The following is a 16,357-nucleotide window of genomic DNA, read 5'->3' as shown; positions in this document are numbered from 1 at the left end:
ATCCCAGACCCCTATTTGGATTCTAAGATCCTTCTCTGATCTCAGAACCGTCTTTCAAGCTCAGATTCCACCTTCTCGAGCAACTCTCTCCCAGACCCGTTAAACCTATCTTCTTCATCTTCAGACTGCTTCTTCACTTGGAGACCCCCTCCTTGGAAATCTCTCCTTGGGTGTCAGATCCCTCCCTGGACCTCCCAAACGTCTCAGACTACTTTCAACCACAACTCTTTCTGGGATCTTTGAACACAGGAAAGTGAATCCAAACCAGTTTGTTAGAGTGTTTAAAAACATGTCTCCAGATTCCACTCTAGAGATCATGAGGCAGTAGACTGGGATGGGATCTCTGGAACTTGAATATTTACCATAATTTTAAGAGTTCTAAGTGGAAAGACCACTTAAAGAAAGAAACAGTGGTGGTGGTATGTATAGGAGTGTGGAGGATAAAGGGTGGAGAGTAAGTCTCTGTAGTCCAGGTATCTGTGATTTGGGGCAAGACTTAATCTCCTGGAGTATAGATTTCCTCATTCGTAAAATAAAGTGAGTAATAACCATCTCAGAGGGTTGCTGTGAGTATTAAATAATATATGGAAAGTGCTCATTGTGGGGCTTGGCACCTGTACAATAAATGCCATGATAGTGATGATGATGATAATTAGTTATTTCCATAATTCTGTGGATTCTTATTCAACCTTTTCTCATGCTAAGCAATTCCAATCACATAATATACTACTCCAATTCCAAGGATGGGGGATTCCTTCTCTTATGAGGTTTCTTGTCCACACTTCCACTGCACAGTCCAGAGGGAGGCATCTAGTCAAGCCCCTGGGCACTCATTTCTTTTTCACCAACCCCCGCTTCAGGCTCAGAGATGACCTGAAGGCTTGAAAATCCAGTAAAGGCTCAGCAGTTGCACTGTCACCTGTAGGCAGGAGAGGGCAGCAGTGTATTGGGGACAGTTCTAGGGCTTAAGAAAAAGTCTGGGGAGAGGGATGAGTTCAGACTAATGGGCAACTTTACCATGGGCATAATCCAGTTTTTCTGGTACACATGTCTTACACGGTTTCCTGCTGGGTGCCTTCCTAATCCAGCTCCTCATTTGGAGGGAGGGGAAGGGAAGATGAGCATCTATAAGGATATGTTCCCATGGCATATGACTTCCTCTTCAGTGAGAGATTCTCCTTAGTGAGGTCTATGGATTCATTAGGCTTCAGTGAAATCTAATTCCCAGTAGGGTCTGACCCTACTAAATGTTGTCTGTGTCCCCTCAATGGTGTTCATTCTCCATCAATGGGTCTTCTTAATGGAGTCCATTAAGAACTGTCCATTAAGTCTGTGTTCCCTCAGTAGGGTCAGTGACTTTCAATGCCATTCATATTCTATTAACAGAGTCCACAGCCCTTCAGTGAATTCTGAGATTCCCGCAGCAAGATCTGTGCTTAAGGAGTGGAATCCACATACCTTGTGGGAAGTATGTGCCCCTTCAGTGCAGTTAATGCCTCCTTGATGAAGTATGTTTCCTCAGTGGAGTCCATGTCCATTCAGGAGGTTTATACCTTTTCAGGGAGCCCCAGACCGTCCCCTCACGATTGGGAATGCACTGTATCATCCATCATAAGTCTGACCACGGGGATTTTTTTTCCAGTTGGGGTGTGGTGGATTTATGATTAGGTGGGCAAAGAACAGGTGGGAAGGGAGGATAGGCTAGATGAAATCACAAGTTCTCTGTAGGTTTTAGTAAGGGGATTGACCCTATCAGAGCTAAGAATTATTTTTGGAGTTAAATATTTAAGGATTCTTCCTACCTCGACAGCCATTCTGCCTGGAGTTGTGTACCGGCGGGGAATGGAGGGTGTTGCCTAGCTTCTCGCTGGATCCAAGGGGATAAAGAGAAAACAGAGCCCAAGTGTGGAGATGAGAGGGGTCTCTTGGTGCAGTAAAAAGAAAAAGGAAAGGAAAAGGAAAGATATGCTTGATTGCTCCTATTTGCATTGACTTTGGTATTTTACAATCCTTATCTTGAGTCTGATGAGGCAGCAAAAAGACCAGGAGTCACAGGACCTATACTTGGCCCTATCTTGTTCCTTGTTTGCTTTGTGATCTTGTACCAATCCCTTTCCTTCCCTGAGTTTACCATTTATGCAGTGAAGAAGTAATTTTATTAATAAAGACCTGAAGGCACCTCCTAGTCTTTATTTAATGAGTCTGCACTGCTGATATGGATGGAAATTTGTAGAGATGGGGAGTATGAAGACTTACCTTTAGGTTTGAGAGAAAATCTAGAGAGGACCCCGGGTTAGCTGAGAAGGCAGTCCTGTCCCCAGGAGTTTTGTTTTGTTTCTTGTTTTTTAAAGATTTTTAAAGTTTATTTATACATACAAAACTGGAGTGTAAGCCAGAGATGGGTGGGGAGATGAGAGGATTCACCAGAGACAGGTGTGGAGCAGAGCAAGCAGATTGACTGAAATACACTGCTCAAGGGAGCAGGAGACCGACAAGGGCTGCTTTCCTCGCTGGGGGTGGAACTCGGGCTGCCGTGGCTGCTGGTTGAGGTTGCTTGTAGAGCCTGCTGATAGCTACATAGTGCTGACTTAACCCCTTGCACCATCAGGGAGACCCATCCCCAGAAGTATCTTAAAGATGGGGGGGGGCAAGTTTTTCCCTGAGTACTAAATGGAGAGGATTATTCAGAGTTGGGGGACTGTTCCCAGAGGGAAAAGATGTCGCCCGGAAAGAACCGACTCTACTGGCTTTCCAACTCAGTGGGTAAGAGTTAGGCTTGTGCAATCAGACCACTGGGCTATTCCAAGATGGGCCTAGTCCAATTCCTCTCGTTCTCATTTGCACTCTTTCCCGTTCGGACCCCGCCCTAACCGCCCCCTCCGCCCTCCCCTTCTGTCACTGCAAGGCCCCACCCTGTCTTTGCCCCTCCTTGCCTCCTATCCGTCACTCCCGGCCCCAACCCTTCTGCTTTTACTACACATCCCACCCCTTCCGCAAATAAGCTCCTCCCCTAACCCCCCAGCAATGTCTCTGCCCTATCTTAGCCTTTGGTAACTCAGGTCGCGCCCCACCAGGCGTGGCTGCGCCTCTCACGCTTACCCTAGTCAGCCTAAGCTCCACCTTCGTCCTCCAGACTCCTCCCCTAAGGCCCCGCCCCTCAGCCGGCCTGTTTTTTACTCCCCGCCTGGGCTGCTTCGGTGCTCGGAACTTGACAGGATGGGGCTTCCTGAGGAGCGTGGCAGGAGCAGCAGCGGGAGTGGGGGCCGAGTGGAGGCCACAACCCGGAACCCGGCTCGGAGTTGGTCTCCACCGCCGGAGATCAGTCGTTCCGCGCACGTCTCCTCGCTGCAGCGCTACCGCGAGTTGCACCGCCGCTCTGTGGAGGAGCCTCGGGGTGAGGCCGGCCCCGGGCGGGCCTGGGAGGGTGTCAATGAGGAAAGACGTACGGTCTCCCGGGGCTTGAGGAACTGGGGCATCTGTGGAAATCGAGGTTCCGTGAAGAGATAGGGATTCTCTAGGGGAGTGGAGATTCCCTTGGGAAGTTGAGGGGTCTGTGAGGAGATGAAGATTCTGTGAGTCAGGAACTGCGGTTAATTGGGGAGTTGGAAAAGGGGTCGCAGGAGGAGATGGGGGTTCTAAAGGATTAGGAGTGGTCTGTGCGATGAGTCTTTCCTAGGAGTTGGGAAGTTCCCTGGAGATTTGGGGGTTTCGTTGAGGAGAGGGGTTCTGTAAGGGAAGCGAAAGTTTCCTCAGAAGAGGAGGATTCCTAAGGTGAAAGGAAGCATTCTAAGGAGCCAGGGGCGGCAGAGAGGAGGAGGAGCACCGCGAGAACTTTCTGTGCCACTTCCACACCGTCGCTTCCACGCGGTCGCTGCCTGCAGACAGACACTTTTCACCTATAAATTAGTCCCACAGCTGGGCAATAACTTGTCTGATTCCTAGGTTAGGATCCCCCAAATGAGTGCTGGAGTGCTGGAAATCCCCAGTTACCCAATGTAAAACGAAACAAGTCACTAAAATGCATTTTTAAAAATTGGCTGGGATTGTAAAAACTTAGAAATGTTTGATAATTCCAGGAATGTGTGAGGAAAATTTCCTGCCCTTGCCCTCAGTCTGGTTAAGGGATCAAACGGGGGTTTGATTTAGACTCTGGCACTGCCCCTTATTTATTGTGCAGATCTAGGCAGGTTTTTATATATGAGATTCCTTTTCTTCACCTGGAAGATAGGGGTCATAATATTTGTCTCACAGATTTATATGAGGACTAGAGTGGTAATGAGGAAAGGCACGATAGGTACCTGTTATGCAGTGGGCATTTAATAAAGGGGGCTTAGTTTGCTACAACGAGGACAGCGTGAATGAAGCACTCACTGAGTAACGCAGGACGGGACTGAGCCAAGTGTAGTACTGTTGGCTCCTGGAGGCAATGTCCACTCTGAATCCTCAAACCTCTTTTCCCTTCTCTTTCCTTCCTTATTTTCTCCCATCATGATTTCATCTGTGAACAGGGGTGAGCAGTTACTGCCACAGTAACTGCTATGTATTTAGCCCTGTATCCAGGACATCAATTTGGCACAAAATTGGTGCCAAATTTACAGAGCTGTAGACGGTTTTATGCATACATTCTGTTATTCAAAATGACTGTGACTGAGATATACCAATTTTCTCTCCCAAACTTACTCTTGTCCCTAATTTTCTGATGTCAGTGGTACTATACCAAACTGTAAATCTCTTTCATCATCTTCTCTTCTAATAAAATCTACCATCTATAGACAGATGTAGTAAGGTGAGGAATTGGTGGCATTCTGTGGGGTGTGAAGTGATGGGGTTTTCTGGGGGTGGTTACTAAGCACAGATCCTGTTTGATGTAATGTTATTGTCCCCCATTTTGTAGATGAAGAGACTGAAGCTTGGAGAGGTTAACTAATTTGCCTAAAGTCATTAATGCTACTTAGCGGTGGTGTTGGGATTTGAACTAAAGTAGTTTTGTTTGCAGAGAATAAGCTATTAATTTTATTATTCCTCTTCCCTCACCCTAATTTTCGTTTTGCCAAATGGCCCTCAAAAATCTCTGCTATACCTTTCTTTTCTCTTCCACAGACTTCTTTACTCAAGAAAACAACCTCCTAATTTGTTTTTTCTCCCCTAATGTCACTCACTTTCTTTCTCTAGATTTACTGAAACAGACTAATACTTTGTGAAACGCCACTATTATGTCACTTCAAAAACTTTTAATTCCCTATTTCTTACAGTTTCAAATTAAAATTCTGCCCATGCCTTTACGTTTAATACCTCTCTGTCCTTCTCTCCAAGTCATTCTCTACCATGCCTCTCATTCTAGATACGTCATCTTCACTTATGTCTGTGTAAACAAAAGTTCCTTTTCCACCTCCTGCTCTTTGCTGATTTCCTTTCACTCCTCTACCCAGTTCAAACCACCAGTTTCTCAGATTATTTCTTCATCATCCTAGTCCATGCTCATCTTTTTTCTCTTGTGAATTTTTTCAGTATTTAGAGTACTTAGAAACAACCAGATTTCAACATATCCACCCCCCCAAAAGAAAAATACCCCAAAACTACCCTAAATGATAATAGATTTCAGTTTTTTTTACTCCTTGTTGATGGACATAAATGTGGGCATAAACAAATAATTTTACATAATAAATGCCTACTATTAAAAGTATTTTGAGGCCCTCCCTGGTGGCGCAGCGGGTTAAAGCACAGCACTGAGAAGCTGAAGCCACTTTCGCATGAGTTCGATTCCCGCCTGCCCCGGAGGTGACCACATGGTGTGGCAGACCTCTCCTGACCCGCCCGCTGCTCCTCTCAGCAGTGTACTTTGATGATCTGCCTGTTCTGCTCCCCACTCTGTCTCTGGTGAAGCCTCTCACCACCCCTGAGCCTCTGGCCTGTACCCCAGTTCTGTATGCACAAATAAAAATATATAAAAAAAAAATTTAAAAAAAAAAGTATTTTGAGCATACACACATACTCTGTGTAGTTGTATCAGTATGGACTTTATAGAATCAAATTTGTTTTTATATACTTGTTACTAGCTATATGGTCCTTGAGAGAGGAGCCTATACTTCCTGAGCTTCACTTTGTTTACTAACAAAATTAAGATAATTAAAATATACTTAACAGGACCACAGGACCACATTATCATAAAGGTTCAATAAGTCTAGCCCGGTCTCTGGTACATTAAATGACATTCACTAAAATACTACTTCCCATTTGCTATCTCTGTAATGGCCATTTAGTTTTTTTTTTTTTATGGAGTGCTTCACAAATTAGCATATCATCCTTGCGCAGAGGCCATTGCTAATCTCTGTATTGTTCCAATACTTGCTGCCAAAAGCAAGTACTATAATGACCATTCAGAATTCTATTGTATTCTACTGGTATTACTGGTATTACTAGTTTTCTTTTTTATTTTAGACTTTTTGGTTGTTTACAGCTTTACTATTATAAATGTTATTACCATCAATATTTCTATATAATCACTTTTATTTCTTTGAGATTATTTTCTTGTTGATTGTTTCCCAAACTTGAGTTAGCAGATGAAAGGGTATTACAAAAATTGTATGCTTCTGGTCAGGCATTGCCTTGCTATTCAGTAATATTTCTTACAATGTCATTACTATATAATGTCAAGTTGTAGATCTTATAATTTAACTTTCAATTATGTTCTATTTTGTTTTGTTTTGTTTTTTTTAAAGATTTATTATTTGTGCATACAGAACAGTCCAGAGGCTCAGGGGTTGTGAGAGGTTTCACCAGAGACCAGAGTGGGGAACAGAACAGGCAGATTGACGAAGTACACTGCTGAGGGGAGCAGCGGGCGGGTCAGGAGAGGTCTGCCATGCCATGTGGTCACCTCCGGGGCAGGCAGGAATCGAACTCATGCGGAAGTGGCTTTAGTTTCTCAGTACTGTGCTTTAACCCACTGCGCCACCAGGAAGGGCCCTATGTTCTATTTTGTACATTAAAAACATTTCATGTATTAGTCTTATCGCTCCAAATCAATTACATAAACTCTAAATTATGTAACCTTGAGCAAATCACTTTACCTCTATTTCTAAGTGTATTTCTCTCCTCTAACTCCTGACACATTGTTGAGAATATCCTAAGTGCTCTGTAATTGTTTGTTTTACCTGTTCAGTTTACCTGGTCAGTACAGGCAGATTCTTTAAGAAAAAATCTGTTCATATCACTGTCCTGCTTAAAATCATAATGGCTTTTTATTGTTCTAGGTTAAATACCAAATTTCTTATCATCTCCAAGATGGCATGATCTGCTCAGTTTATGCATCAATTCCTGTATTGATTACTGCTTCTCTCTCTTATTCTCAGTGCTTTTACTGCAATGAGTTCTTAACATATTCCTTCCCAACCCATATACTCTTTTCTAGTGGAGTAGTAGAGAAAAAAAATTTTATACATCTTTCAGATGTTAGCAAAAATGTCTTCCTCAGTGAAGTTCAAATCTTGACATAGTAAATGTGTAATGGGCAAGTTATTTTACCTCTATGAATTAGTATTTTCAAATCAATAAAATGAGAATGAAAATGATACCTTCTAGGATTGTGGTAAAGGCTAAATGAGATAATATATACAAACAGCTTAATGCCACATCATGTGGATAGCAGATAGTAAGTACTAGGAGAGATGCTCAACTAAATACTTGTTGAAAGTGAATGAAAAAAAATCAAGAGATTTTCTATAGCGGTGTGTAGATAAAGGATTTTTTCCTTTCACAAATTAATTCATTAAAAAAATTACTGATGGCATACAGATGATTTGGTGATGGGAAGCCCATGGGGATTACAACTGAGATGGAAAAATGCACAAAATGATGTAAAAAATAACTATTATATTATTTAAAAAAAAAATCACTGTGGACCTCCCTGGTAGCCCAATGGCTAAAATCTCAGTGCTATCAAGCTATTGCCAGCCACTGTGGCTTGAGTTCCATCCCCAGCCAGGGAGCTGACCCACCTGGCACTGCAGACCTATCCTGTCTCGCCCACTGTTCCCCTCAAGATCTGTCTGTTCTGCTCCCCACTCTGTCTCTGGTGAATCCTCTCACTGCTGGTACCCACCTTGTCTCCTCCCATCTGTGGCCTACACCTCATTTCTTGTATGCATTTTTTTTTAAGATTTATTTATTTATGCATACAGAACTGAGGGGTACAGGCCAGAGGTGCAGGGGCGGCGAGAGGCTTCACCAGAGACAGAGTAGGGAGCAGAACAGGCAGATCGACGAAGTACACTGCTCAGGGGAGCAGCAGGCGAGTCAGGAGAGGTCTGCCTCGCCATGTGGTCTCCTCCGGGGCAGGCAGGGATCGAACTCATGCGGAAGTGGCTTTAGATTCTCAGTGCTGTGCTTTAACCCGCTGCGCCACCAGGGAGGGCCTCTTGTATGCATTTTTAAAAAATTTATTGAGTGTCTACAACATGCTAGGCATTATGATAGGCATTAGTAGTTATGATTTGAATAGATGGTACAACATTAGTCAGTTTAGTAATTTTGAGGAGTGAAGGAAGAAATTTGAGTCAAGATCCAGCCCATGGAAATAGAGTGGAGGGTGATAAGAGATATAGAAGAGGGACCCAGATGGTGATGGGCTTTAGAGTACAGAGTAATAAAGTTGTGCCTTGGTCCTTAATCAACCAGGTGAGGATAAAATACCTGAGAAGCTTAATGATGTCTGGCCTTCCCTTTCTGTTGCAGAGTTTTGGGGAGAAATTGCCAAGGAATTTTACTGGAAGACCCCATGCTCTGGCCCATTCCTCCAGTACAACTTTGATGTGACTAAAGGAAAAATCTTCATAGAGTGGATGAAAGGAGCAACTACCAACATCTGCTACAATATACTGGATCGAAATGTTCATGAGAAAAAACTTGGAGATAAAGTTGCTTTCTACTGGTAAAAATATTTATCTTATAGTCTATGATGAATAAGTCACCTCTCGTGTTTATATAGTGTATCATAGTTTACAAAGTATTTTAAAATTCACTAATTCACTTATGCTTACAATAACCCAGTAGAATGAGCAAGGTATTATTAATGTAATGACTCAGGTAAGGTAACATACTCCAATGAAGTTAGATAAATTCCTTAAAATCTTGTAACTAGTATGTGGCAGAACTGGCATTCAAAGCCAAGTATCCTAACTTAAAGTCTTGTGTTTTTGGGTAATAGTTGGAGAAGAGAGGGTAAATGGAAGAGAATGAGACTGAGAAGCTTTCCTTCTCATTCTTGTTTTATGAGGAAAACACATTGGGCTTTTCACTACTGACCACACTGGTATCCTCATTACCTTTTACTGAGCTGTGTGCCAGACACTATGTTCAAGTACTTAACAAATATTATCTCACTTGATGTTCATAACAGCCAAGAATGCACTCGTTTTTTCCTTATGGGAAAACTCAAATTCTGAGTCATTATGTACTTACCTGAATTCATACGGTTAGCAAGAAACAGGGCTGAGATTCATACCCAGGTAGTATAATTCTGGAGCTACAATGACACTGTATTATATCCCTCTCATTCCTTATATTATCCTCTCAACAGCTTTGAAAATAAGTTTTCTTAGCTTAAATAAGTTTTCTTAGCTGCATTTTATAGAGGAATAAATAAAGCACAGAAAGGTTACATAGTGAGCAGGTTTATAAAGTAATCTTGCAGTGCTTCATTTCTTCCTGTGTAAAATGGAGCTAAGAATAAGTTGTAGAGCCAGGATCAAACCCAAGTGTGTCTGACTCCTTGCTTACAATACTAGGCCATGCTGCCTCCCTAGTGGGAACTCCCTAAGAATCCCCTCCTCTTAGCAACCAACATAGCTTATAAGACACATTACCATATTCAGCCCAAATAGGATCTTCAAGTTCCAATAATTGAGATGTGCTTCTTTTTTAAGCGAGCCAATAGGAACAGTTTGGATATTTCACAGAAGACTAACTCAGGCAAAAAGTTGTCTAGTTTAACTTACTTAGTTCAAATTTGCCTGCTTTGTGTGATCCATTGAGAAGAGCCCTAACCGGAGAGACAGGAAATTTAGGTTCTCTTTCCAGCAGAGCCAAAATGCCATAGATAAGGCATTTAACTTCTCTCAGAGTCAGTTTCCACTTCCATAAAATGGGGATAACAATTCCACTCTTGTCTTTGTCATTAAATTGATATGAGAATCTAATAAGATGATATAAATGCATTCATTTATTTATTAGGAAACTGAACAACTGTGAGTGGTCTATTATCACAATGCCATTGCTCAATTTGGGATCATTTTGCCACTGAAACTTGTCTGTTAATTCTGTTGAGATTTTCTTTAGCTATGGCTCTGGAGCTTTATGCTTGAAGTCCAGTTGAAACTTGGGCCCAAATCCTAGGTTCCTTAGGAATCAGAAAACCTTTAAAAATCTGCAAAGGAGATGTTTATGTCTGAATTTGTTCCCTGGCTTGAAATAATTAGGATGCATGATGAAAGACAAAAAACACAGGCCAGAGTAGTTCAATAACTGGATAATACTCCAGAATCCTGACGCCCTTTTAGTTCCTCTACTGTCTGCACTTGAACAGGCTGTAGAGAGTCTCTCTTTCTGTTTGTAAAGGAGGAAAGTAGACTAGATCAGTGTTTTCCAGAGAAAGTTCCAGGAACCACTAATTACTAGGTATATTAGTGGGGACTTAATTCCTGAAACAAATATACCTGGAAACACTACATAATAAATAGTCTCTGTGGGATTTGCATTTATATTAGTTTAATTAAGACTCCAAGAAGTTCTATAGTAAAGATATTGGGTTGCCAGAAAAGTCATGATGCATTTTTTTTTAAAGATTTATTTATTTGTGCATTCAGAACTGGAATACAGGCCAGAGGCTCGGGGCGGCGAGAGGCTTCACCAGAGACAGAGTGGGGAGCAGAACAGGCAGATCGAGGAAGTACACTGCCGAGGGGAGCAGCGGGCGGGCCAGGAGAGGTCTGCCACGCTATGTGGTCACCTCCTCCGGGGCAGGCTGGAATCGAACTCATGCGGAAGCGGCTTTAGCTTCTTAGTGCTGCGCTTTAACCCGCTGCGCCACTAGGGAGGGCCTCAACCAAGAATTTTTAAAGATATTGCATGTTCATTCAGTCCTGTGTTAGGTGCTACAGATACAGGGTTAGAGGAATGTGAGAGTAATGCCACATAGGCCATTATAATTCAGTTTTTTAAATGTTTTTAAGAAAGTAAAAGCAAGCTACAAATAAGAAAAATTTGTTAGTGTCCAGTGGCTGCCTATAGCGTCATAGTGCTGAGACTTAACTCCTTGCACTACCAGGGTTTATGGAAAACAGAATTATTAGAACTTGAACTTACTTTTTAGACTCCATCTTGGCTAACTTTCTTTACAGATGGGTAGATTAAGGGCCAGAGAAGCTATGTGATTTGCTTAAGGGTTATATTTATGTTTAGAGAAAGAACTAAGACTGAATTTTAGATATCTCTTCTCCTGATACTTTTTTCATTGTATGTTATTAATTCATTATTATAGTAGTTCAACATTTGTCTGTGACAGCAAAAGTTTAAATTAGTTTGCTTAAAAATAATAGATGTTTCATCTGGTTTAAGTGCTCCAGATTCTGGTCTCAGGGAGTATACATTCTATTTGGGAAGGGCAAATAGACCTATTCAAAACAGTCAGAAAAGAATCATGAATTCAACTGCAAAGAACCACTTACAGAAATAGTTCAAAAATGGGAGAAAATATTATAGGATGGCAGTATAATGTAGCAATTAGAAGAATGAATTTTGGTATCAAACTAATCTAGTTTGAGTCCTATATCTATCATTAACTAGTAGGGTTTATACAGGAAATAATTTATTCATTCCATACATTTTTATTGACAACTTACTATGTACCAAACACTATTCTGAACAAATAGAGTTCCTGCTCTTGCTGGAGGTTATATTACAATTTGAGGAGGTGATAGATAATAAATTAAAAGGTCAATAAATATGTGACAGGTAGTGTTAAGTGTAAAGAAAACACAGAGTAGTATAAGGGAGAAAAGAATGACATTGAAGATTAGGGATTAATAAGGAAGAACTCTGATAAAGGTGACATTTGAACAGAGATCTAAAGGAATTGGAATGTGCCTTACATATAGTTGAAGTGGAAAATACTCAAGGTAATTGGAAAAACAAGTGCAAAGACCTTGGGGTAGGAGTAATAATGCTCTGTTGCAGTGGAGTGTGCTTGTAGTATGTTTGAAGACTAGCTAGAAATGTAGAGGAGCTGAAGCATTGTGAGATAGAAAAAGTGCGAAGTAGTAGGGAATGAGGTCAATGGGTTAACAGATTATGTAGAACTTGGGAAGTCAATGTAGACTCTAGGCTTTATTCACAGTGAAATGGGTAACCACTCAACAATCTTTAGCATAGATATCACAGGTTTAGAAAATGTCATTTGCGTTCAGAATAGATCAAAATGGGCAAGAATAGACACAAAGAGACTAATTAAGAGGTTGTTTTAGAAATCCAGGTAAGCAACGATGGAGATTTATATCATGGTACAGCTAAGAAGTGGTTAGAAATGGTCAAATCTGGATCTATTTTTGAATGAAGAGCCCATGGAATGTGTTGACTTGGATTGGATTTGGGGAGAGAGGCGGAGGGGGAAACAAAGTCCATGAGGTCCATGGATGGAATATTTTGCCTATTTCTGAACTCATATGAAAAAAATTTATGCAAGGGAATGATGTGGTCACATTGGGCTTAGGAAGATTGATCTGGATATATATGGGAGTGAGAGTGTAAAGCTAGAGTGTGGGAGTTTGTTGTTCAAGTTGGAAAGGTGAGACAAATCCATGGTCTTCTGATAAGATTGTCAAGATGACATAGAAGAGCCAGAGCCTTAGAATATATTGTCCTAGCATTCATGGTCAGGAATCCTGTTAATTATCTAGATCCATGTCCTGGAGTTCACTTCAGTGATATATGAAAAGGAGACTTTTTTTATCCTCAGTCTATATCTGCAGTGGTTTCACAACAGTGAAACAGATTAAAATATAGTTGGTACGGGGAAAAAACTTATTTGAGAGAGGTGGCCTCAGACTACTCTCTTTTTCTTCATTTTGTGAGAAACCGGAGATGAACTTCAAATATTCTGCAAGAATCCTTCTGTCTCTGATATTTCAGAATTCTGTCATTGTTTCTGAAGAGGAAGTGGTTTGTAAAAGTTCTGTTGCAACCTGTGGTAACTTATTGAATCATCAAGCAGTCTGGGCTTCTGTTGAGATGGTAGAAGAAAAAAAGGAGAATTCTAAAAGGTTTGGGGTGAAGGCACTGAGGAAAGGACTCTGGTCCCCTTGCCTCAGGGCACCATGGACAGAATAAACACTTCAGAGGAATGTGAGAAATGTAGGGAAGCAACTGTTAACTGGGGTCGGTCTTCCTTTGCTTGACTCAGGTGGGCAGACAAGAGGCCTTAAGGATTTTATGTTTAAGGTATCATTAGATGTATCTTCTCTCACTTCTTATGACCTTTGATTCCTTAAAGAACTCCTCCCTAAAGTGGTAAAAATGAGATAGTCTAGTGCTATTTAAGTCACTAGTCACTTTTCTGAAAAAAGTGGAATATAAATAACAAATTATGATTGTTATATATTTATTATGCCATATACTAACACATTATTATATATGCTAACATATATGATGATAAATGTATAATAAATAGAAACTGTCCTGAGGCCCAATTCAGCATCTTGAGCTCTGTATCAGCTACCTGAGTTTGTGTCTGGGCTTATACCAGTGTGTTTAATAAATATTTAATGAGGAAATGACTTTAGATAGTGCCCTTTTCTGAGCTTTCTTCCCACCTTTGAACTGTTGTGGGTAAACAGCGTACTTGTTCAAGTTACTCTGACACTGACCTTCCGAATTTCTGTCATAAATATAGGGAATGCAGTAACAAGGCAGCTGGGAGTGGTGGCTAGGGAGGGAAAGGGAGAGACCAGTGCTGCTGGGCACATGAGTTCTTGCTTTAAAGTAGCCTCACATTTGCAAAGTAAATACACAAAGCAGGGAGTTGAGGCTAAGCCTTCCCCTTTTCCTGGATTTGGAATGGTTGTGGACAAAGACTGTTCCCAGCAATAGTTATTTCCCCATACACTCTTTTTTTTTTTTAACTTGGTATTCATTCTTACCAGCAAGAGTATTGCCCCTTGATAAGGAGATCAGAAACAATCCTTTCCAGCAGCTTTATCCCAAAGAAATTGGGCACTGCTAACGATCCTGTATCTGACACCTTGAATCTCCATTTGAGAATTTGAGACTGTGAAGTCCAGTCCTTTGAGTCAGTTGGTTCACTTTCTCCCCCCAAGATTTATTTACTTATGCATACAAGAACTGGGGCACAGGCCAGAGGTACAGGCAGTGAGATGCTGCAGCTTAACCTGTTGCACCATCAGCAATTCCCCAGGTTTACTTTTTATATAAAGCAGGATTGTAGCCCCAGTGTTCCCATCTCCAGCAACCCCCAAAAGTGATCAATCAGATTCTGGAATACTACTCAGACCAGAGTTCACTCTCTATCTGTCCCATTAATGGGCAGCTCTGTTTCAAAGTACTTAGACATACTCTCTCCTTATAACTTTCTCCCCACCATATCCTCTTGTGTTGATCATAGTTCTTTTTTCTGGGGCCACATAGACTAATCCTATCCTTTTCCACCTAGGACACTTCTTAAGATACTTGAAGTCAGACTTTATGTCCTTTTAACTTGCAGTAAGTTAAATCTAGAAGATGTCTTGGCAATCATCTAGATCAGTGTTTTCAACTTTTAAAAAAAGTATTAGAATCCTTTCATTCAAGTAAAATAAAATATATAGTGATTAATATGAATAGTTCTGGACTCTGCTTGGGTTTCAATCCTTACTAATATGTGTTGCTCAACTAACACATACTAATTGGGCTAGTGACCTCACCACTTTAAACATCCGTTTTGCCATCTATAAAATGGGGATAATAATAATAATTCTTATGACATACATCAATTGTATGAGGAATAATTGTAATAATTTGTGTGTAAAGGCTTAATGCTTGGCAAGTGTGATGCTATTTTTGTCATTATGTCAAAGTTTTATACCTAAAACTGGTAAGAACAGAACTGATCCCTTGAAGCATGGATGGCAGCGTCTGCTCTACTAGCTTTTTCATCTTGTCACTGTGGTCCTGTGAGCTATGGGATCCGGTTTGCAAACTTCAGTTTGAAAATCCTTGATCTAGAGCCTCCCTGGTGGCATAGGGGTTAAAGTCGCAGTGTGATTAGCTATCACTAGCTACTGTGACATGAGTTCTGTCCCCAGGCAGGGAACTAACATGGCATAGAAGATCTCTCCTGTATCGCCTACTGCTTCCCTCAGCAGTGTAGATCCACCTGTTCTGTTCCCCATTCTGTCTCTGGTAAATCTTCTCACTGCCCCACCCCTGCATTTCTGGTCTACACCTCAGTTCTTATATCCATAAATAAATAAAAATAAAAATTTGCAAGAAAAACCCCTGGTCTAGTCCAGTGCTCGTGGATATGGTGGTACTGAATCTACATTCTCAGGTTCCTTATAGGGTGTGGTATCCTAAGCAACTTCATCATCTCATGTGAGTATCCTTTGGAAATAGTCTTGTTGGCCAATACCACTCATTAAGCATTTAGCAATGGTCTGCTTAGCATGGGGAACTCTTACCAATCTGTGCTCTAATTTAACATATCTAAGATTACATTAGCCCCATTGACAGTACAATCTACCACCAACTTACAATTTCCCATTATACCTAAGATTTTTCTATTTATTCTAATAATAAACTATACTCTATAGTGGCCCTTTTATATTTGTTCCCCTGTTGTTATTTTTTAATCTAGGTGTGGTTTACAACATTTGACAGATGAGGAACTTGAGGTTCAGAGAGCAGAAGTGACTTGGCTATATAGCAGTTGTAATTTGTTTGGGACAAAACAATATGGTGTTGTAGACATTCTGCTTCTACTTACATAGCTTTAGCTCACTCATTTCTCATATTTCCTTAATTTGTTCATCTATTCATTACTAAACACTTAAAAAGAATCCACTGAAGGGTGTCCCTGGTGGCACAGGGGTTAAAGTCTCAGCACTATCAAGCCACTGTGGCATGAGTTCAATCCCTGGTCAGGGAGCTGACCCACATGGCACAGCAGACCTCTCCTGTCTAGCCAGCTGCTCCTCTCAACAGTGTACTTCAGTAGATCTGGTGAATCCTCTGTGTCCGGTGAATCCTTGCTCTCCCTGCACCTCTGGCCTATGCCCCAGCTCTTGTATGCATAAAATAAAGTAAATATTAA

At 41.2% G+C, this 16,357-nt stretch overlaps 1 protein-coding gene across 2 annotated transcripts in view; it reads left to right on the top strand.

The window, feature by feature from the left end:
• Window positions 1-3,157: 3,157 nt before the first annotated feature.
• The window catches only part of ACSS2 (acyl-CoA synthetase short-chain family member 2), a 38,366-nt gene continuing 25,166 nt past the window's right edge, over window positions 3,158-16,357 (top strand). Inside the window, exons 1-2 of one of the 2 annotated variants that reach the window (XM_004687259.2) lie at window positions 3,158-3,394; window positions 8,734-8,929. In XM_004687259.2, coding sequence (XP_004687316.1) covers window positions 3,217-3,394; window positions 8,734-8,929 — 374 coding nt within the window. In that variant the 5' untranslated portion in view covers window positions 3,158-3,216. The remainder of the gene's footprint in view (window positions 3,395-8,733; window positions 8,930-16,357) is intronic. The other variant, XM_004687260.2, reaches the window with a different exon arrangement.

Source organism: Condylura cristata, unplaced genomic scaffold, assembly GCF_000260355.1.
Source record: "Condylura cristata isolate star-nosed mole 26May11 unplaced genomic scaffold, ConCri1.0 scaffold00022, whole genome shotgun sequence".
Classification (NCBI taxonomy): Eukaryota; Metazoa; Chordata; class Mammalia; order Eulipotyphla; family Talpidae; genus Condylura; species Condylura cristata.
This window is presented reverse-complemented; position numbering and strand designations above follow the sequence as displayed.